Raw genomic sequence first — 20,548 nt, 5'->3', positions numbered from 1 at the left:
AGGAGGCCAGTGCGGTTGGAGTTTGGGGACATGGAGGAGGGGCCTGGGGGAGTCACAGGCTCCCCAAGTGGTGGGGGGTGTCCCCTGCACACATTCTGCAACGGTGGTGCCTTTCTTAGACCACGGGACACGTAGAGAAGGTGAAGATTTGTTTGTTTGTTTTTTCTGAGCAAAATCTCCATTTAGTACAAAAATTTGTACAGAGCCTACTGCCGTACCAGTCACTTCACTCAAAATAGAACTCGGCTTAGGATTTTCTAGACTAAACCTAGCGATCCATCTTCTCCTCATTACCCCGCCCCCCACCATGCCTCTCTGTCCCATGGACGCCGAGAGACAGTCCTCCCTGGGTCCAGTCTGCAGCTGTCCCATGCGCCTCCCCCCTTAGCCCACCCTTCAGCAGCCGCTTTTGTCTGAGGAAGAGTAAAAGGGGCTATTTAAAGAAACAAGGGGACTGGGGAGCAAAGGAGGCCTCGCCTGCGCTCTGGATGAACAGGGGAGGCCAGAGGGCTGGTGACCATCCAGATGGGCCCGCAGATGGTTTTTCAGGTCTCCAGGGCCAGGCAAGTACATTGAGAAGAAAGATGACCACAGGATGCATGCTGCTGGGGTCAGCGTGAGAGGGACGGCCGTGCTATGATTGAAAGGTACCACCTGTCAGGTCTCCGTGGGAAACCCGAGCCTCCCAGGCCAAGGAGAGTGTTGTACCAACAGGGTGTAAACAATGCTCTTCTGAGGCCCAAGGCTCCTGAAGTGGGGGGTGGGGTGGAGTGGAAGGAGGGAGGAAGGTAGAGGGGGGACAGGGACGGAGGAACTGGGGGCTAGAGGCCTCTGGGGCTTAAAGGCAGCCCAGAAGTGAGGCCGCTCAGCTAGAAGAAGGAGACAGCTCCCAAGTCCGAAGGCAGAGGCCGCACAGGTAGGAGAAGCCCTGGGCCCCTTTCTAAGCCCCTCCCCCGCCTACTCCATCTGCCAACTCCTCTCCCACCTTCCAAGGGTGGGAGCCTTCAAGCTGGGGGGACCCACAGTTGGAGAAATCCAGACTTTTTTCTAATTCTCTCCACTACTATGTCAACTGTCTTTAGAGGCCAGACTCAGGGTCCCAGCCTTGGAGTGCTGAGCAGCTTGAGATCACCTACAGAGCAATCAGCTGGTGGCCACCTTGCAGAGGACTTGACAGGGACCTGACAGGGTAGAACGTCTCACCAGTACAGCTGGGTAGGAAGACAGACTCCCCAAGCAGTTAAGAGTGGCCTCTCCCAGGGAGGGTCCCTGGCCGGGGCAAAAGATAGTAGAAACCTCAGGACCACCTGAAGACAGATGGGGTGATAGTGGATCTGGAGGTGTCAGCAGAACCATCGAATGTCATCTATACTATTTGGGGCTTGGAACTCGGGCTCCTGGGTTCCTTTCCTTTGGGTCTGCTGCCAAGAGCCGGGAGAGAGGGAGAGAGGAGCTGTCTGCAGTGCTGCCTCAGACACGAAACAGGGACGGGACGAGGGCTTCCTGGGGAAGGAAGGAGGAAGGAAAGTGGAGAGGAACGAAGGAAGGAGAGGGCCTACTGTGCCCTTAGAAGAGAGAGAGCTGAATTCCTGAGACATGACTGTCTGTCCTCCCCAACCAGGGGTCCCCTCGCTCTGGGCAGAAGCCTTTTAAAGGACACTGGCTGAGGACCTGGTTGGAGTAGCATCTTTGGCACAGGCTCTAGACTGGTCGTCAGGGGTTCTAGGAATGATCTGGCCATGTAATTGTCCTATGACTTTAGTCAAGGGACTTTAACTCTCCCAGCTCCAAGTTCCTAATCTGTACACCTATTCTCTAGGATTGGGGAGGGGCGGTGGGGGGCGGGAGGGAGCGAGCGAGGTGAAGCGGGCACTGCAGTGAGAGCTGTAAACTGCTCTAGAGTTGTGAATGCTGGGGGTGGGGGTGTTATCCTGGTTGCTGAGCGTTCTGAGTTTCTTCACTCCTTGTCTATTTATGACAAGCCTGGAGGGTGGAAAGCTGAGGTGATGAACAAGCAAGATGGCCAAGGAGTGTGCGTGCATACGCGTGTGAGTGTGAGTGTGTGTGTGCGCGCGCACCTGCCCTTCCCCTCCAACACGCTAAGCGTGTAGCATGTAGATGAAAGAAAAGATGGTTGCAGCACTCTGCTATGTCTAAGCCAATCACGACCGCATTCTGAGGTATAGAAAGGGCTTGTTATCGACTTCCTGGCGTTCCGTTCTCTTTGCCTTGTCTTACTAACTAAACGCCCTCACGGCTGGGTCAGGGCCTTAACCTGGCACAAGGCAAGGCAGAGGTCAACCCACGCCGTACGAGCCGATGTGCACTGAGAGCTCCCTCCAGGCCAGGTACGCCTCAAAGTACTTCCTGTTCACTGGCTTTCGAACCTCCCACCACCCCGCTGCAGTAAGACCTATTTTTACCTCCAGAAATCAAGACACCGGGAAGGCAGGTAGCTTGCTCAAGGTCACACAGTTAGTCAACTCTGGGAGCTGGGATCCCATCGTAGGAAGCCTCCCACTGCTCCACACCGTCTTCCAAACAAGAGCGCAGGGCAGGAAGGGGTCGTGTGGGTCATTCAGGTCAAAAAAGGAAAGAAAGCAAAAAATAATGATAGTAATAATTCATGGTCAAACAGGTGTGGAGGAAAGTGTGTTAAATAAGGCTAAGCAAAGTTAAGATTTCTCTACTGCGGGGTATCTAACTGCTAACGAAGAATATTTCTAAAAGGGTAAAGAGTATGTTCTTTCTGGAACAATCTTAGCCAGAGAATAAATCCCCTCCCCCGAGCCCCTGTTAATGTCTTAGGAGACCCTAGTTTTCTACAGAACACAGTTTGGAAAACCTGATCAAGGCCAATCCTGTCATTGCCAGTGGAAACTGAAGCCCAGAGAGGCAAAGGGACTTGCTCAGGTCTTAGTGTGAGTGACTGGGAGACAGCGGTCAAGGCCAGCTTCGTGGCCTCCTGGCTCCCTGCTGATGTGCATTCCAAGTCCTGGCTCATTTGCTGCCCTCTAGCTCTAATGCGTGCTGAACTGCGAAGGGGCCCTGGCAGGAGGGGCGGAGCTGGAGGACAGCGTGAGCCTCTTTGCAAATCCTGGCCTGCTTCCCAGGAAACAGTGGGAACACCGAATCCAGGCACCCCAGGACTCTGGTCTAGGGGCAGTAGGACCCACATCAGTGGCAGGATAGAGCCATGGCCCTCATCTGCCTGTCTTCCTGCCTCTGTCCCAATTACCCAGGTGCCCTGGGTACTGTCGCCCAGAAAGATGGCACTGCAGAGGGCAGGAGGTATTTTTAGCCAGTGACAGGAGTGTCTACTTTTCTTTCTGCCTGAGTCATGCCCTGAACACTATTTGGGGATTCATTTCTCTGTAAACAGACCCCCGAGAAGGGCAAGGGGATTCAGGAGCTGGCCCTGTCCCCCCACCCACCTGTTTTCTTAGATCCTAGAGTAGATACAGTACTTGAATAGGAAACCCCAAGTTAGGGTGTCGTAATCTCCCCCACTCCTGCCACCCGCAAGCAGTTGGGGTGGGGGTGTCAGGTTTCCCTGCAGAGATTAGGGAGAGAACATTTCTATTCTTCACCAACAGAAAGTCTTCCATGCCCAGGCCCACCTTTTCCAGATTAGGGAGAGAACATTTCTATTCTTCACCAACAGAAAGTCTTCCATGCCCAGGCCCACCTAGAACCAGAGGCTGGCAGAGGATGCCAGAGCCCCAGAGACGAGCTGGCCCAGGCTTTCCCAAATTTCAGGCATTTTTCCACCACTTCCATGATTTAGCGACATCTGTACCACCTGCATTCTGCTTTCCTGAATGCCTTTCTCTGAATTAGCTGATTTTTAAATTCAATACATGTACTTTTATTATTTTTTTGTTCACTTTTTAATTTTATTTTTTAACACCTACAGCACCCAGCATTCCTAGGTGGTCTCCCATCCAAGTACTAAACAGGCCCGACCCTGCTTAGCTTCCGAGATCAGATGAGATTGGACACGTGCAGGGTGGCATGGCTGTAGACCAATACATGTATTTTTAAACGAAACTTTATATCACTATTAGAAATAGAAACTCGGTATCATTGGCCAGAAATAGAAAGTAACTAAAAATAAATACAATGGAGACCAAACAGTATTACTAGACTCTGTCTTGACGCTCCTGCCTGCTTTGGGCTGAGTCCGAGGCTAGCCACCTCCATTCAGAGGGGAGAGTAGCACCTGCTCCACAGGTTTTGCTGGATGCCACTATGGCATTGTAGCCGCCTCATTGTCTTTATCCAAGAGGCAAAATCCTCGAAAAGGCATCATGCGACCTAACGTTCTGTGGCCCCAGTCACAACCTGCGGAGGGCCGGGAGGTGAATGCCACCCAACCTCGAGTCGGCGGGGCCCTCACCCCACCTCTGGGGGAGCAGCCCTCTGCCCCTTCACTTCACCCCAAGGAAAGCGAGTGCTCGGGTCACATGTCCAAGTAGGGGGGACCCAGAACCGAACCGCAGGCCTCCAGACGCCAGGCCAGTGCTGTCTGAGGGCGGGCCTTCACCTCACGCAAACACGGAGCATGACCGGGTCGGCCTGTCTTCTCTTCCCAGAGATGGAGCAGAAGGAAGAGAAACCCTCTGAGGATGGGGCCACTGTCTCCCCAACCGCAGGAACTCCGGGGTCACTGGGAGGTGGAGCCTCTGCAGAGGGGGAGGCCAAAGGCACGGCGGTGAGCACCATCACAGAGGGGCCTCCCGATGGGGCAGGAAGGCAGGAAAGAGCTCTAGCCGGGGATGGCGTGGCAGCTGAATGCCACGCGGAAGCCGATGGGTTGGGTGAAGTTGAGGTGGAGCCCAAGGCGAAGGCCGAGCCTCCAGAGAAGGACGATGGAGAGGAAGAGACCACAGCTGCTCCTCGGGAGCTGAGTGACGGGAAAGAAGAGGACAGAGCTGAACCCAAGCAGGCTGAGGGGAAAGAGGAGGCAGCGCAGGCCTCTGGGAAGCAGAAGGCTGGTGTGAAAGCAGCCGAGCCCGAAGCCGGGGAGAAAGGCAAGGTGGGTGACGAGGCCAAGGCTGAGCCAAAGCAGGCTGCTGGGGAGCCAGAGGCCACGGCGGCCTCTCAGGAGGAGAGCCACCGGGCAGAGATGCCCAAGGCCGAAGCCCAGGAGAAGGCCGGTGCCCCAGAGGCCGAGTCGGACTCCGAGAGGAGGGCTGCTCCTGAAGCCGAGGCCAAGGCCTGGGCCGAGACCGAGCCACAGGAGGGCGACCTGGAAGAGGCAGAGGTGAGTGAGGCGGAGCAGCAGTGGGAGGGGGCCCCACCCCCTTCTGGAGTCCCCAGGCCCCCTGCTTTATTCCTTGGGGAAAGGCCAGTCTTCCTCCCACTGATATCAAGAGCCTGGGGAGCGGGGTGCAGCACTGTGGTCTCAGGCTGCCTTCCAGATCGTTCTGAAGTCTTCACAAAGCCTTGCGCAGGCTCTTGTGTGACTGCGTGCTCACACAGATCACGTTTGTTCCAGAAGCCAGGCAGTCCCAATGAAGAGCAGGACCAGAGTGTGGAGAGAGAGTCAGAGGAAGGGGCAGGGGTGACCCCCAGCTCCCCCGAGGAGTGGCCTGAGAGCCCCACGGAGGAGGGCCACAGCCTTAGCCCAGGTGAGTCAGAGCCCAGGAGCCCAGGGGCTGCTGCAGAGGCGACCCCCAAGGGGCGGGCAGGGAGCACGTCGCCGTCACTGGTGGCCCCACTTCCCTCCCTCCTGCTCCTTTCCTCCAGATGGGGTGGGCCCAGACACTGTAGCCTCTGGAGAGACCAGTCCTTCAGCCAGGTAATGTCCAACCCCGGGGCCCCGGTGCCAGGTCCCCCTACCACCTGCTCCCTTCGAAGTCTGCCCTCCCCTGAGCCTGGGCCTCCCCAGCACCTGACCTCTAGACGTTCCAGAATTCCTGGCGTTCAGGCCCTTTCCCAGGGCAGAGCCCAGGAAACCAAAGGAACCGGAGCCAAGGGCGTGTGCGGCACACCTGGTCCACCGCTCGCTCACGGCTGACGCCTCTCGGCGTCCTGACAGGTCTTACAGGGACCCTCATCTTGCCGCTCAGCATGCTTCCAGGCTTCAGCACCATCCGTAGAGCACGGGCAGAAAGCCTGAGTTTGGACGAGGACTCTGCCGCTTACCAGCTGTGTGACCTTGGCCATGTCACTCTGCCGCTCCTCATCTGTGACGTGGGTGCAGTCACCATGGTTCCCTCACGGGATTATTGCGAGGCTTACATTACATAACGTGTGCAAAGCACCTAGCACAGGGCCTGGTGCCTGGCGGGTGCGAGATAAATTGAGAGCTTTATTCTTGCCATTAGAAGAATCTTCCTTTATTTGGACCGGAAATCCGCCTCCGTGTCACTTTCTTGGGGAAAGATAACCAGTGACTAGTCACTGAGCACTCAGGCAGTTATGTGACAGACACAGCGGGGCGCTGTCCATTCCCCTTCTTACCCAAGCCTTAGAACCACCTCGTAGGTAGGTATTGTGGTCCCTATTTTATAGATGAGGAAGCTGAGGCTCAGAGAAGTGACATGACAATCCCAAGGTCACACAGCAAGTAAGAGGCAAAGCCAGGATTCTAACTCTGGTCAGACCTCGGACTTGTCCTGTCCTGCCCACACATCCCACCAGACCACATGCTCCCCAAGTTAGATTGAGCCTCATTTTTCCTTCTCAGCCCTCTCCCCGTGCTTGGCACAGAGGAAGTGTGTGCCCCTTGGAGGAAGTGGGTGCCACAACTGTGCGTGCCCCTTCAGACCACACCCCGGCCAGCCCCGCCCCCACCCTACACCCTGTACTGGCTAGTCCCAGACCCTCTTACATGTCTTTGAACCTTTCCACGTAGTGAGTCTTCGCCCAGCGAGGTGCCCCAGAGTCCCACGGAGCCCCCGCCCCCACAGGAGAAGAAGAAGGAGAAAGCGCCGGAACGCAGGGTGTCAGCCCCTGCCCGGCCCCGAGGGGCCCGTGCACAGAACCGCAAAGCCATCGTGGACAAGTTTGGCGGGTAGGATGCAGCCTTGGTTGGGCTGGGCTGGGCTTTCTCCGGGAACCATGGCGGGTCTAGGGGAGGCCTGAGGGGTGGTGGTAACAGCCCAGGCCGAGGTGGGAGAGGGCCTGGGGCTGGGGCTCCTCCTTGAGGGGGCCCCCCACGGCCTCCCACCTCTCTGGCCTGGGCTTCTCCATCCCTCCCCTCACAGGGCAGCCTCGGGCCCCACGGCCCTGTTCCGTAACACTAAGGCAGCCGGGGCGGCCATCGGTAGCGTCAAGAACATGCTCTTAGAGTGGTGCCGGGCCATGACAAGAAACTACGAGGTGGGCACGGGACAGGGACCCTTCCCCAGGGCTGCAGGGCAGTGCAGGGTCTGAGCAGGTGGGAAGCCCAGAGCTGGCCGAGCCCAGGCCCCACAGCCCGAGGCTCACTGAGGCCCGCTCCGGTCCGCCCGCCCGCAGCACGTGGACATCCAGAACTTCTCCTCCAGCTGGAGCAGCGGCATGGCCTTCTGCGCCCTCATCCACAAGTTCTTCCCTGATGCCTTCGACTACGCCGGGCTGGACCCCGCAGAGCGCCGGCACAACTTCACCCTGGCCTTCTCCACAGCAGAGTAAGCCGCAGCCACAGACGGCAGGGCCGGTGGGGGCTCGGGGCGCCTAAGCCCAGTGCCTCACGCACAGCGCTTGGGGAGGGGGCTGCGGCCACACATTGGGGTAACCAACAGTGTTTGATGGCCAGTGAGTGAGACCGGTAAAATCCCTGCTCGCCATGGCTTATGCTCCAGAGAGAGAGAGATCATAAACACACACGCACGTGAAATAGAGTGCCAGGGGCAGGTGCCATAAAGACAGTGCCAGCAGGTGCCATAAAGACAGTGCCAGCAGAGGAGAGGCGGGTCGGATCTGCTGTTTTAGACAGGGTGGTACAGAGAGTCAGGGTCAGGGTCAGACTCAGACTCAGCTGTTTGTCGGCTGCGTGATCTTAGGCTCCTTTACCAACAGATCTGAGCCTCCATATTCTCTCATCCAAGTACTAACCAGGCCTGACCCTGCTTAGCTTCCGAGATCAGACGAGATCGGGTACATTCAGGGTGGGGTGGCCATAGATAGAGCCTCTATATTCTGATCATTAAAATGGGCTGAGGTTTCCTCTTTTGCGGGGCTATTGTGAGAATTAAGGAACTAAGTAAGCAAGCACCCTATAACAGTATCTAATTTGTGGCAAAAAATCTTAATAGCTGTTCCTGTATTATAACGAATGATATCACAGCTGTTATGATAACTATTATTTGCTTTGGAACCTGGAGGAGGTTTTATCGTTGAGATTCACATAGCTGTGTGCTCGGGTGGAGGCAGGATGGAGAAAGGGGAGTTTCTAGAAAGGCAGGAGGGACGTGAGGAACAGTGTGGTCCTGAGAGGCAAAGACGAGACTTCCGGTTGGTGGAGAAGGGAGAGGCTCTCTCACCAGCAAAGCACCGAAACCAGCCTCGGCCGGAGACCTCCATCTCTACCCACCTGCGAGGCCCAAACGCCTCGATGGCCTTCGGGCCCCCAAGGAGTTCATGCAGGGAGCCCCGGTTCTTCTGGCCCCAGAGAGAAGCTACTGGGCTTCTTGGTAGAGACAGGACGGTGCAGAGGGCAACGGCCAATGAGGGCGGCTCCGGGCGCATTTCTAAAGCCCTGTGACAGGGGAGAAGCCACCTGGGATGTTAGCTGTGCCTTGGCCTGGGAGGCTGAGTCCTCTGGTCCAGTCCAGGCCTGGCCACCAACTTGCAGGGTGGCCTGGGGCAGCAACCTTCTCCTCTCTGGGCCTGTGTGTCCCCATCGGCAAAAGGAGAGGATTGAATGTTGATCTGTGCTTTTCAGACGGTATTTTGTTTTTATTCAGCAGATTCCTCAAACCAAATATTAAGCGAATGCCCAACATACAAAACAGATTAAAACAGATTTTTAGGTTGGGAGGGGTTCCTGGAGCTCAGAGCCCAACCTCCCTTCCCAAGATGGCCCTGGAGGCATGTCTAAAGGGCCCAAGAGCACCACCAGGCTTGCCGTTCCAGAAGACTCCTCCCAGTTTCACAGGGTCCTGCCCGGGGAAGGGATGAGTGCCCCGGGGGTGGGCGGCTAAGAGGGTCAGGAGCACATGTCCTGCTCTGGGCTCAGAAACACCTTTAGTGTTGATGACAAACCCCGGAATAGAGAGGGATTAGCTGCCAGGCGTTCTGCTAAGTGCTCTCCTTGGAGTGTCCTACTCGATGCTCTCGGTGATCTTAGAGTGTGGACACAAGTGGAGAGGTTATGTGACACCCTGGGGTCGTACGGAAGGGCTGTGGCAGAACCGGGATTTGCAAGTGGACTCCGAGTTGGGACTGAGAGCTCCAAGTGAACATCAAAGGGCCTGTGGCTCCACCCTGACCAGATGTCCCTGTCCCATGGGGCACAGGTCATCGTCCCGCGGCTGCCTTGCCTTGGTTCCAAGCCAGGCGGAGCCAGAAGAAGGCGGAAGGAATGGTCAGTGATAATGACAGGCTGACAGGAGGCATCAGGCAGCAGTGAAAAGGGGAGGACATGGTGGGGACCGTGGAGCTGGAGGGTGGAGAATAGAGGTTGAGGTGCTGGGTTTGAATCCTGCCTCCTGTCCAGCTCTCTGACCCTCAGCAGCTGACTTCACCTCTCTTAGGGGTTGGTGTGAAGATTAAGTGTGCAGAGTAAGGGAGCCCCTGCTTTGGCCATCGCACCCCACTGCCCATTCTAGAACTGTCCTCTGATTCCTTGGAGTCCTGGGATGAGGGAGGGGAGCAGCCGGTGCTGGAGCCCCCGTGGGCTCGATCAGCCGTGCTGCTGGAGGAGTCAGACCCGCTCCGCAGGGCCAATAGGAATGAAGCTTTTGCCTGTCCAGGGTGGAGGGACAGGGCCCACAGGAGCCAAGATCACTGCAATGGTTCCAGGGAGCTTGGCCCGTTCTTCGAAATCCTCCGGCCTGTGGTCCTCTCCCTTGTGCCCAGGCCAGTGCGGCTTGGGTTTCGGCCCAGCTGTCTCGGCCCCGAGAGAGGATTTCCGCTGGTTTCTCCTACTGCCAGCGCCCATGGCGATCTGGCAGGCCGGGACTGCCGGGACCTGGCTCCAGGGCAAGGATGCCAAAGGTGTCAGGCCAGCCTGGGGTAGAGTCCCAGCTGTGTCCCTCACTTTGACCTTGGGCAAATCACCAAACCACTGAGTCTCCAGTTCCTCTTCTGCTGGTTGAGGGCAGAGGGTAGGCGTGAATGAGACGGTTCAGGCGGAAGCACTTGATAAAGCGCCCGGTACAGGGTAGTGAGGCCCTGACAGCGGTTAATTCAGATTGTCAGCCTTAGCGAAGCCAGGAGTGGCACGTCACCCCAAAGGGCAGCCGGGAAGTTAGAGAAAGAGGACGTGGGGCTAACTCCCATGCAGTCACATCAAGCAGGCCTGCCTCAGGGCCTTTGCACACGCTGCTTCCACTGCCTGGGACCCTCTTTCCCCGGATTTATTCTCTTTGACCTTCCCTGAGCACCCTGTTAAAAACACCCACAATACGGGAATGTACCCTGCCTCCCTTTCCTGCCTCATTTTGCTCCATAGCGCCTCTCACCATCTGATGTGCCGTCTATGTCACGGGTTTGATTACTGTCTCCCACCACGAGAATGTCGGTAACACGAGAGCAAGAAGTTTTGGTTTTGTTCAGCACTGAATTCTCTCAGTAAATACACAGAGACCGAATGGAGACGGAGATGGGGCAGCTGCAAGCCAGCACTCTGGCTAGGACCGGGGTTCTGTCCTTTAAGCTCTTCCCGAGGGGCCTGGCCCTCCGGAGGACAAAGCCGGGAGCATGGGGAAGGGGCGGGTTAATGCAGAACTTGAGACCGGAGGGTCTCGCTCCCATATGAGAACACAGTGCAATGGAAATGCGAGCTTGGGGATCAGACTAAGCCGAGTTTGAGTTTTAACGGTCGAGGTCTCTATTCCCTCACCTGTACAGGGGGATGGTTGGCCTGGGTGACGTCCCGTCTCCAACACACACGATCCGTCCTTGCCGAGCTGCCCACCCTGCCTTTCCCCTAGCTCCCATGTCTTTTGCCCTTGGCTCTCTGCTCCTCACCCCGCCCCACCCCTGCCTCCCAGGAAACTGGCCGACTGTGCCCAGCTGCTGGAGGTGGATGATATGGTACGGCTGGCAGTGCCCGACTCCAAGTGCGTCTACACCTACATCCAAGAGCTGTATCGCAGCCTTGTGCAGAAGGGACTGGTGAAGACCAAGAAGAAATGAGCTGACCCAGCCTGTGGGCAGAGGTGGGCAGGACACCCAGCTGGCCAGCCATGGCCCCGAGGCTCACTTCTGCTCCATGGAGACGGGAGAGTCGGGGCTCGGGCAAAGGGCAAGTGGCACCGGTCTTAGCACCATTAAAAGTACGAGTCCTCTGGTCCAGTCCAGGCCTGGCCACCAACTTGCAGGGCGGCCTGGGGCAGCAACCTTCTCCTCTCTGGGCCTGTGTGTCCCCATCGGCAAAAGGAGAGGATTGAATATTGATCTGTGCTTTTCAGACGGTATTTTGTTTTTATTCAGCAGATTCCTCAAACCAAATATTAAGCGAATGCCCAACATACAAAACAGATTAAAACAGATTTTTAGGTTGGGAGGGGTTCCTGGAGCTCGGAGCCCAACCTCCCTTCCCAAGATGGCCCTGGAGGCATGTCTAAAGGGCCCAAGAGCACCACCAGGCTTGCCGTTCCAGAAGACTCCTCCCAGTTTCACAGGGTCCTGCCCGGGGAAGGGATGAGTGCCCCGGGGGTGGGCGGCTAAGAGGGTCAGGAGCACACGTCCTGCTCTGGGCTCAGAAACACCTTTAGTGTTGATGACAAGCCCCAGAATAGAGAGGGATTAGCTGCCAGGCGTTCTGCTAAGTGCTCTCCTTGGAGCGTCCTACTCGATGCTCTCGGTGATCTTAGAGTGTGGACACAAGTGGAGAGGTTATGTGACACCCTGGGGTCGTACGGGAGGGCTGTGGCAGAACTGGGACTCCGAGTTGGGACTGAGAGCTCCAAGTGAACATCAAAGGGCCTGTGGCTCCACCCTGACCAGATGTCCCTGTCCCATGGGGCACAGGTCATCGTCCCGCGGCTGCCTTGCCTTGGTTCCAAGCCAGGCGGAGCCAGAAGAAGGCGGAAGGAATGGTCAGTGATAATGACAGGCTGACAGGAGGCATCAGGCAGCAGTGAAAAGGGGAGGACATGGTGGGGACCGTGGAGCTGGAGGGTGGAGAATAGAGGTTGAGGTGCTGGGTTTGAATCCTGCCTCCTGTCCAGCTCTGACCCTCAGCAGCTGACTTCACCTCTCTTAGGGGTTGGTGTGAAGATTAAGTGTGCAGAGTAAGGGAGCCCCTGCTTTGGCCATCGCACCCCACTGCCCGTTCTAGAACTGTCCTCTGATTCCTTGGAGTCCTGGGATGAGGGCTTGGAGTCCGTGGGCTCGATCAGCCGTGCTGCTGCTGGAGGAGTCAGACCCGCTCCGCAGGGCCAATAGGAATGAAGCTTTTGCCTGTCCAGGGTGGAGGGACAGGGCCCACAGGAGCCAAGATCACTGCAATGGTTCCAGGGAGCTTGGCCCATTCTTCGAAATCCTCCGGCCTGTGGTCCTCTCCCTTGTGCCCAGGCCAGTGCGGCTTGGGTTTCGGCCCAGCTGTCTCGGCCCCGAGAGAGGATTTCCGCTGGTTTCTCCTACTGCCAGCGCCCATGGCGATCTGGCAGGCCGGGACTGCCGGGACCTGGCTCCAGGGCAAGGATGCCAAAGGTGTCAGGCCAGCCTGGGGTAGAGTCCCAGCTGTGTCCCTCACTTTGACCTTGGGCAAATCACCAAACCACTGAGTCTCCAGTTCCTCTTCTGCTGGTTGAGGGCAGAGGGTAGGCGTGAATGAGACGGTTCAGGCGGAAGCACTTGATAAAGCGCCCGGCACAGGGTAGTGAGGCCCTGACAGCGGTTAATTCAGATTGTCAGCCTTACCGAAGCCAGGAGTGGCACGGCACCCCAAAGGGCAGCCGGGAAGTTAGAGAAAGAGGACGTGGGGCTAACTCCCATGCAGTCACATCAAGCAGGCCTGCCTCAGGGCCTTTGCACACGCTGCTTCCACTGCCTGGGATCCTCTTTCCCCGGATTTATTCTCTTTGACCTTCCCTGAGCACCCTGTTAAAAACACCCACAATACGGGAATGTACCCTGCCTCCCTTTCCTGCCTCATTTTGCTCCATAGCGCCTCTCACCATCTGATGTGCCGTCTATGTCACGGGTTTGATTACTGTCTCCCACCACGAGAATGTCGGTAACACGAGAGCAAGAAGTTTTGGTTTTGTTCAGCACTGAATTCTCTCAGTAAATACACAGAGACCGAATGGAGACGGAGATGGGGCAGCTGCAAGCCAGCACTCTGGCTAGGACCGGGGTTCTGTCCTTTAAGCTCTTCCCGAGGGGCCTGGCCCTCCGGAGGACAAAGCCGGGAGCATGGGGAAGGGGCGGGTTAATGCAGAACTTGAGACCGGAGGGTCTCGCTCCCATATGAGAACACAGTGCAATGGAAATGCGAGCTTGGGGATCAGACTAAGCCGAGTTTGAGTTTTAACGGTCGAGGTCTCTATTCCCTCACCTGTACAGGGGGATGGTTGGCCTGGGTGACGTCCCATCTCCAACACACACGATCCGTCCTTGCCGAGCTGCCCACCCTGCCTTTCTCCTAGCTCCCATGTCTTTTGCCCTTGGCTCTCTGCTCCTCACCCCGCCCCACCCCTGCCTCCCAGGAAACTGGCCGACTGTGCCCAGCTGCTGGAGGTGGATGATATGGTACGGCTGGCAGTGCCCGACTCCAAGTGCGTCTACACCTACATCCAAGAGCTGTATCGCAGCCTTGTGCAGAAGGGACTGGTGAAGACCAAGAAGAAATGAGCTGACCCAGCCTGTGGGCAGAGGTGGGCAGGACGCCCAGCTGGCCAGCCATGGCCCCGAGGCTCACTTCTGCTCCATGGAGACGGGAGAGTCGGGGCTCGGGCAAAGGGCAAGTGGCACCGGTCTTAGCACCATTAAAAGTACTTTTGTAAAATCCTGTCTGGCCCCTCAGCACGCCCTCCCTCCCCCACCCAGGAACCTCTCTCACTCTGGAATAAACTCCGGCTGCCGGGGCTGCTCACCTGATACGATCCTCTCAACAACCATGAGAGGCATTTGGGAAAGTTCAATGGCCCGGGTCCTACTGCTCACCAGCTGTGTGACCTTGGGCCAGTGAGTTAACTTCTCTGAGCCTCAGTTTACCACCGGAATGGGGATAACAGGAGTCCAAACCTCATGAAGGTGTTGCGAGGGTTAAATGAGATCATGAAAAGAAAAATAACCTTACCTGGCACCTGTCGCATAAGTATTCGATAAGTGGTGGCCAAAAGTAAAAACAAATCCTTCATGGCGAGCCATCGCTGGCACTTACCCCAATTCTCTTCCCTCTTTCCACACTCCTCCCAGATTAGGGAGTTCCAAGGCAGGGGCTGGAATCGAGGACTCCCTAGAAATCTCACCCAAAGTAGGCTGGTAGGGCCTACGCTGATTTCTTTGGCTCAAAGATACTCTACATTCTGCCTCTTAAAAGCAGGTACTTTTCCAGTAGCTTAGAACCACTGCACCCAGAAAGTTCTTCCTTTGGGTTAAGTTAATCCCTCCAACTCTGGCTGATGTTTTGGCTTGTTTTTTATTTTTCCATTGCCCATTAGAGATGAACCGCTGAGCTGATGATAATGTCCTGCTAACAATCCTGTCTGGCTTTATCAGCCACTCGGAGAATGTGTGCTGACGTGAACAGGCCATGAAAAACACAAAAATGAAAACCAGCCAGCTTGGCACTGTAGCAGGTGTGGACCCTGCCCTGACGGGCAGAGTGGACCTGGCAATCCACTGAAGCAATCCACTGTGCCTCTGTTCCCTCAACTATAAAATGGGGACATTACCCTTCTGGATGCGTTAACGGCCCCTCTGGCCAGGAGGGCCTAGTCCCTCGTGGCCCCACGATGTCTGGAGTTACATGAGGCTTGAGGCCATCGGTTCATGGCTGCTAAGTCCCCAGCCTTCTCCTCTCCTGATGAAATCACCCCATCCGTTCAGTGAACACGGAGCCAGATTCCACAATTCATCTGTGACTTAATTTAATTTAATTAATTAATTAAAATTATTATTTATTATTATGATTTTTTTTAAGCCTACAGCACCTGGTCTTCCTAGGTGGTCTCCCATCCAAGTACTAACCAGGCCCGACCCTGCTTAGCTTCTGAGATCAGATGAGATCGGGCACGCTTGGGGTGGCATGGCCGTAGACATCTGTGACTTTAATGGCTGCACAGACACATGGTTTCCGTGACTGCTCCTGGACGGGACACTCCCTCCACCCCGAAGCTTGGCCCCCAGTACGGAGCAGCCTAAGGAGGCTGCAAGTGGCTTTGAAACCATGTAGTCAGATTTCTGGGATGGAGATCATATGCACCACTTAGTGATTCATCACTGGAACAGAAAGGGTTAGCACCTAAACTATACATCTATCAGCAGCCTGGCTGATTTCAATCACATCATCAACCAAGTGCCCAATCATAAGTGACTCCCTCCATGTGTCTCGCCTCTCACCCCTACTCCCCACTTCCCACCCCTCCCACGCGCCCCCATGCCTGGGCCTCAGGGAGATTCTGGTTGGCTGCTGGGCTCATTTCCTGTGAGCCAGCCTGGAAGGTGACCTGCATCTCTAAGATAGAATGACTAGTGAGACCAGGATCCCCGTCAGAGAGTGCTGGAGAGCTGGCCTGTGACTCTGCAAACCTAAACTGCCTGACTCTGGCTCAGAGAGAGGGAGTGGGAAAGCATACCTGTGGCCAGGTGAACCTGAGACTGAGTCCATACACACTACATACATAACCTAAGAAGGAAAAAAATGAGCAGGGAATGGGCCACAAACGGGCTCTGGCCCCCAGTCCATGCGTGTGTGTCCATCACGCGTAGAGGATTGGAAGCAGAGTTAAGAGGGCCGGTTCTCTCCAAACTTGAGGGTGAACTCTTCGGCCTCCCTGTAGAACAGCTCCGGGTTCTGTGCTAGCAGGTCGGCGAGCTCCACACGCACAGGCTGCTCCAGTTCCGGCCTATTCACCAGCACGCTGAGGGCCTCCAAGACTGGGGAGAGGCCGGATCAGACCATCAGCACAGACAGAGAAACCCCAGGGAAGGCGGCAGCGGCTGCTCACTCCCGGACCCCCCTGCACAGCCACACGCACTCCTTGGGAAACCCCCAAGGAGATTCCATAGCTTGGGATGACTCTACAACCAAATCAAATGCCCTCACACTCCCGGCTGATGATGCCCGAAGCCCTGACTGGTTCCATTAGTGGTTTTCAAACTACGTTCTGTGGCTTCAGAGGCACTTCCGCAGGAGGGGTCGGTGGGATGAGTGGGTGTCTGGGTCCCGCTCCCCTTTTAACAACAACCATGCCATTTTCCTCTGTTTGGTATTAAGATTCCAAATAAACTTTTATTTGGAGAAAAAAGGTTCTGAGGCTAAAGACTGAACACCCCTACTGCTCTGTGGCTCTGAGCTTTCGCAGATGCCCTTGGCCCATGGCTCTGAGTTTTTGCAGATGCCCTTGGGAACGTGTGAAGCAGTGACCTGTTGCCCCGGGCACGTGTGCACAGGCACGAACACGCAGTTCTGGGCTAAGAACGTTCCCAGAGCCCCCAAAGCTCATCCAAGGGCTGCTCTGCCCGTCCCAGGGTAAGATCTCCCAAGTGGGTCCTGAGGCAGAATCGCGCACAGTGATGACACCTAAAGGCTCGAAGGGACACGCTGTCCAACACAGTGGACTCTAGCCACACATGTATCTAAATTTAAATTAATTAAAATGAACTACAATTAGAAATTTAGTTCCTCAGTCTCATTAGCCACATGTCAAGGGCTCAAGAGCCACACGTAGCTAGTGACCACGGAATCGGACAGCACAGCAATAGAACATCCCCATCACGGCAGACAGTTCTGCCCGACAGGCTGCTCTAGAGTCAGCCAAGCCTGGCTTCGCGTCCCAGGTGTGCCACCTGCCAGCTGTACAACCTTCGGCAAGTGCTTCTCCTCTCATTTGCCTGAGTGTCCTCATCTCTTAAACGGAGCTAATGAGAGCACCGTTCCGTGGGGTTGCTGGAGGGATTAAGTGAAGCTGGTGTGTGAAGCTCTTCGCACAGTGCCAAACGTGCTAAATTAAGTGATGTGTGTTATTATTTTGGGGCCAATCCCCTCAACCGTCATGTAGGGCACTGAGCCCTGGGAAGGAGCAAATCCTTCACCGAGGTCCACAGATAGAGCAGCGGGCCTTCCCATCCCAAGCCCTTCCCTCTACACTACAGCCCAGCTGCTTCTCTCTTCCATGAACCTGGTGACGATGCTCTGTCATACCTGCCCAGGTGTAAGAACACAGGCAGGAGCAGGTCAGCCAGCCTAGGATCTCAAGAGGCATCCCTTCTGTCCGATGACAGGCTTGGCTGAGTCCTGCAATTTTTCATCTCCTCTCTTCTGGGCTGCTCTAACTCAAAATCAGTCCGTACGCCCCACCCGGCATCAGCCCCACCCTTCAGGCAAGGCCCAGCCTCACCTTGGCTAATCTTGGTGTTAGGCTTCCAGTTCTCCTTGTTGATGATGGGCAGGCAAACCCGGCCGCTGCTGTCCACGTTGGGGTGGTAGATCTTGGTCGTGAACATCACCGTGGGCGGCATGAGTGGATACCCCTCAGGAAAGCTGATGAGCAGGTTGAAGGCCTTGAGGTTGTAGGGCGGCTTTTTCTGGGCACGAGAAGAGGTTGCTCTGAAAAGATGCAACCTCGGTCTGGTCCCCACCCCCACCCTCATCCCCACTCCAGGGTCCGAGGCATCCTCTGCTCCACGCGTAGGAAGAATCATGAGCAGGGACAGATGGCACCCATATTCATTTGTCCACTGATCTATGGTTTAGTGGAGGAGTGGAATCACAAAAGGGTACTGGCCTGGGGAGGGAGGGCGCAAAAGTCAGATCCTGGCTCTAACTGTGTGACCATGGCCTCAGTTTCCTCATTTGAAAAATAGGTAAAGTTTGACTAGATAAGCTCTAAGGGCCATCTCAGCTTCGCCCCCCTGCCCCCGCCACTCCAGCTTTATTAAAAAATACATTACATCTATCACTGTATCAGTTTAAGGCGTACAGCAGGGTGACCCGCAGTCCCCAGCCTGGGCATCGCGTCCCTAGCACTTACTTGTCTTACAACTGGACGTTTATATCTTTTAACCACCTTGCTCATTTCCTGCCACTCCCAACCCTCTGTCTCTGGTAACCACGAGATCTCTTTTTCTAGCAGTTTTTTGGTTCCACATATAAGAGAGATCACACAGTATTTGTCTTTCTCAGTTTGCTTTCAAGGTCCACCCTTATTGTCACAAATGGTCATCTCAGCTTTAAAGTCTTGCTGAGAATTATGGACGAAGAGAAGGTCTGTTTGGGAGCTGTTAGCAACAGCTAACAAGGGAACCTAATTATCGCGGGTGAAGAAATGAAGAGAGTGAAGAAATCCTAAGAACTCAGAAGATTGGGGGTGTAAAATGGTGCAGCCACTGTGGAAAACCACATAGTGGTTCCTCAAAAAATGAAACACAGAATTACCGTAGGATCCAGCAATTCCGCTACTGGGTAGACACCCCAAATAATCAAAAGCAGAGACTCAGACAGGGATTTGCACACCCATGTTCACAGCAGCACGATTCGCAATAGCCAAAAGGTGGAAACAACCCAAACATCCATTGATGAATGACCGAATAAGCAAAATGCGGCCTCTACATACAGCAGAATATTATTTAGCTTTAAATAGGAACGAAACTCCCATACATTTCACAACCTGAACTCGGCAGACATTATGCCAAGTGAAATAAGTGGACAAAAAAGGATAAGTTTTGTATGGCTGCACTTATGGGAGGTACCTAGAACAGTCAAATTCATAGACATAAAATAGAAAGTTAGTTACCAGAGGCTGGGGAGAAGGAGGGATGGGGGGTCCGTGTGTAATGGGGACAGTTTCAGTTTGGGAAAATGAAAAAGTTCTGGAAGTGAGTCCTGCATAACGACGTGAATGTACTTAGTGCCTCTGAGCTGTCCTTTTAAAAACGGTTAAGGTGGTAAATACTGTTACATGTATTCTACCATGATTTAAATAAATAGAGAACCCAGGGGCTGGAGTGACCAAGGGTTGGGAGCTGCCAAGATCAGGTAGAAAACCCTCCAGGCTTTGGGCAACCTGAAGATCTTCCTGAGCACCTACTCTGCGCTGGGCGTGACACATAGTGGCCCATGTTGCAGAGTGTCGAAGTTACATGGACTCTGGAGCCAGCCTGCATGAGTGTGATTCTAGGGCCTGCCACTCATCAGCTGTTTGACCTCAGGCAAGTAACCTAACCTCTCTGTACTTTCATATGGGAATAATAACAGACTTCATGGACTTACGTGTGGATCAAATGAGTTCATTTATGCTAAGAACAGGACCTGGGACATGGCAAGCCCTATGTATACGTCAGCTATTATGATGAAAAGTATTATGAAAACTCACGACGATCGGCATCTCCATTTCCAGACTGAGGAAACTCAAGTTCAATGTATGTAGCTAAACTTGCCCAGGGTCACAGTGGCAGTGCCAGGATGGGCAGCCAGTGCTGTCAACTATATGTCTCTACACGTGAGCACCACTCTCCATTCTTAGAAGGGAGGAACCTCAGAAACTGGATGACCCTAACACAGAGCACAGGGGCCTCCAGGCTGGTTCCAAAGCCTCAGACTCTTTCAAAACCTTCGTTACTGAGAAAACAGACAGAATGACATGTGTATTTCAGCAAGGATTTAAGAGAGGTCCTCTTCCTCACCAGAAGGCAAAAAAGAAGCCATAGTGGACTTGGATGTGTCTGAAATAGGAGATGAGGCAACTACAGGGCAGATAAAGAAAATGTCTCAGCTTCATGTCCTCGATGGCAAGGGAACGGGACCTGGAGAGCAGAGACAAGGCCAAGGGTTGGCCTCAGAAAAGGCTGAAAGACATTGGCCTCTTATCTGTGAGCTTTGAAATCTGAACAGCACCACTCCAGTATAACTAAGCAGTAACATTGTTGGAGAACCTCTCCTAAATAAAATATTCTCGGTTCAGTTTGCTCATTTTCCCTGACCCCTTCAGGACATTGGATGAAATATGCTTTATTGTGACAACCTGACGCCTCTTGCGTTCAATATGTTAGCTTCACCAACGGTCTTGATATATAACAAATGTCTGGATAACACTCTAAGGTTGGCAAAATTTTGGAAACTAATCTTTACCCTCTACCAACCGTGGGAAACAGAAAGTTTATCCCCATCCTTTGATAAAGACCCAAGATAGATAGATAGATAGATAGATAGATAGATAGATAGATAGATAGATAGATAGATAGATAGAGATAGATAGATAGATAGATAGATAGATAGATA

At 54.6% G+C, this 20,548-nt stretch overlaps 2 protein-coding genes and 2 pseudogenes across 4 annotated transcripts in view; 1 reads left to right on the top strand and 3 right to left on the bottom strand.

Annotated features, from left to right (window-relative positions):
- Positions 1 to 3,907: 3,907 nt before the first annotated feature.
- On the bottom strand, positions 3,908 to 4,026 carry LOC111731189 (annotated as a pseudogene).
- A 571-nt stretch (positions 4,027 to 4,597) lies between these two features.
- Positions 4,598 to 11,345, top strand: SMTNL1 (smoothelin like 1). The gene is made up of 7 exons (XM_011379025.2): positions 4,598 to 5,314; positions 5,501 to 5,633; positions 5,752 to 5,803; positions 6,863 to 7,021; positions 7,215 to 7,329; positions 7,468 to 7,619; positions 11,148 to 11,345. The coding sequence occupies exons 1-7, from the start codon at positions 4,598 to 4,600 to the stop codon at positions 11,290 to 11,292; spliced, it is 1,473 nt and encodes a 490-aa protein (XP_011377327.1). The 3' UTR covers positions 11,293 to 11,345.
- A 3,903-nt stretch (positions 11,346 to 15,248) lies between these two features.
- LOC111731183 lies at positions 15,249 to 15,367 on the bottom strand (annotated as a pseudogene).
- Positions 15,368 to 15,413: 46 nt separating this feature from the next.
- Positions 15,414 to 20,548, bottom strand: part of UBE2L6 (ubiquitin conjugating enzyme E2 L6) — a 9,229-nt gene continuing 4,094 nt past the window's right edge. For all 3 annotated transcript variants that reach the window (XM_023522614.1, XM_011379024.2, XM_011379023.2), the window contains 2 exons: positions 17,670 to 17,856; positions 15,414 to 16,206 (listed from right to left, as the gene is read on the bottom strand). In XM_023522614.1, the coding sequence (XP_023378382.1) occupies positions 16,055 to 16,206; positions 17,670 to 17,856 (339 nt within the window). In that variant the 3' untranslated portion in view covers positions 15,414 to 16,054. The remainder of the gene's footprint in view (positions 16,207 to 17,669; positions 17,857 to 20,548) is intronic.

This window comes from Pteropus vampyrus, unplaced genomic scaffold (assembly GCF_000151845.1).
Source record: "Pteropus vampyrus isolate Shadow unplaced genomic scaffold, Pvam_2.0 Scaffold352, whole genome shotgun sequence".
Lineage (NCBI taxonomy): Eukaryota > Metazoa > Chordata > Mammalia > Chiroptera > Pteropodidae > Pteropus > Pteropus vampyrus.
Note: the sequence above shows the minus strand (reverse complement) of the source record. Positions and strands in the feature narration are given on the sequence as shown.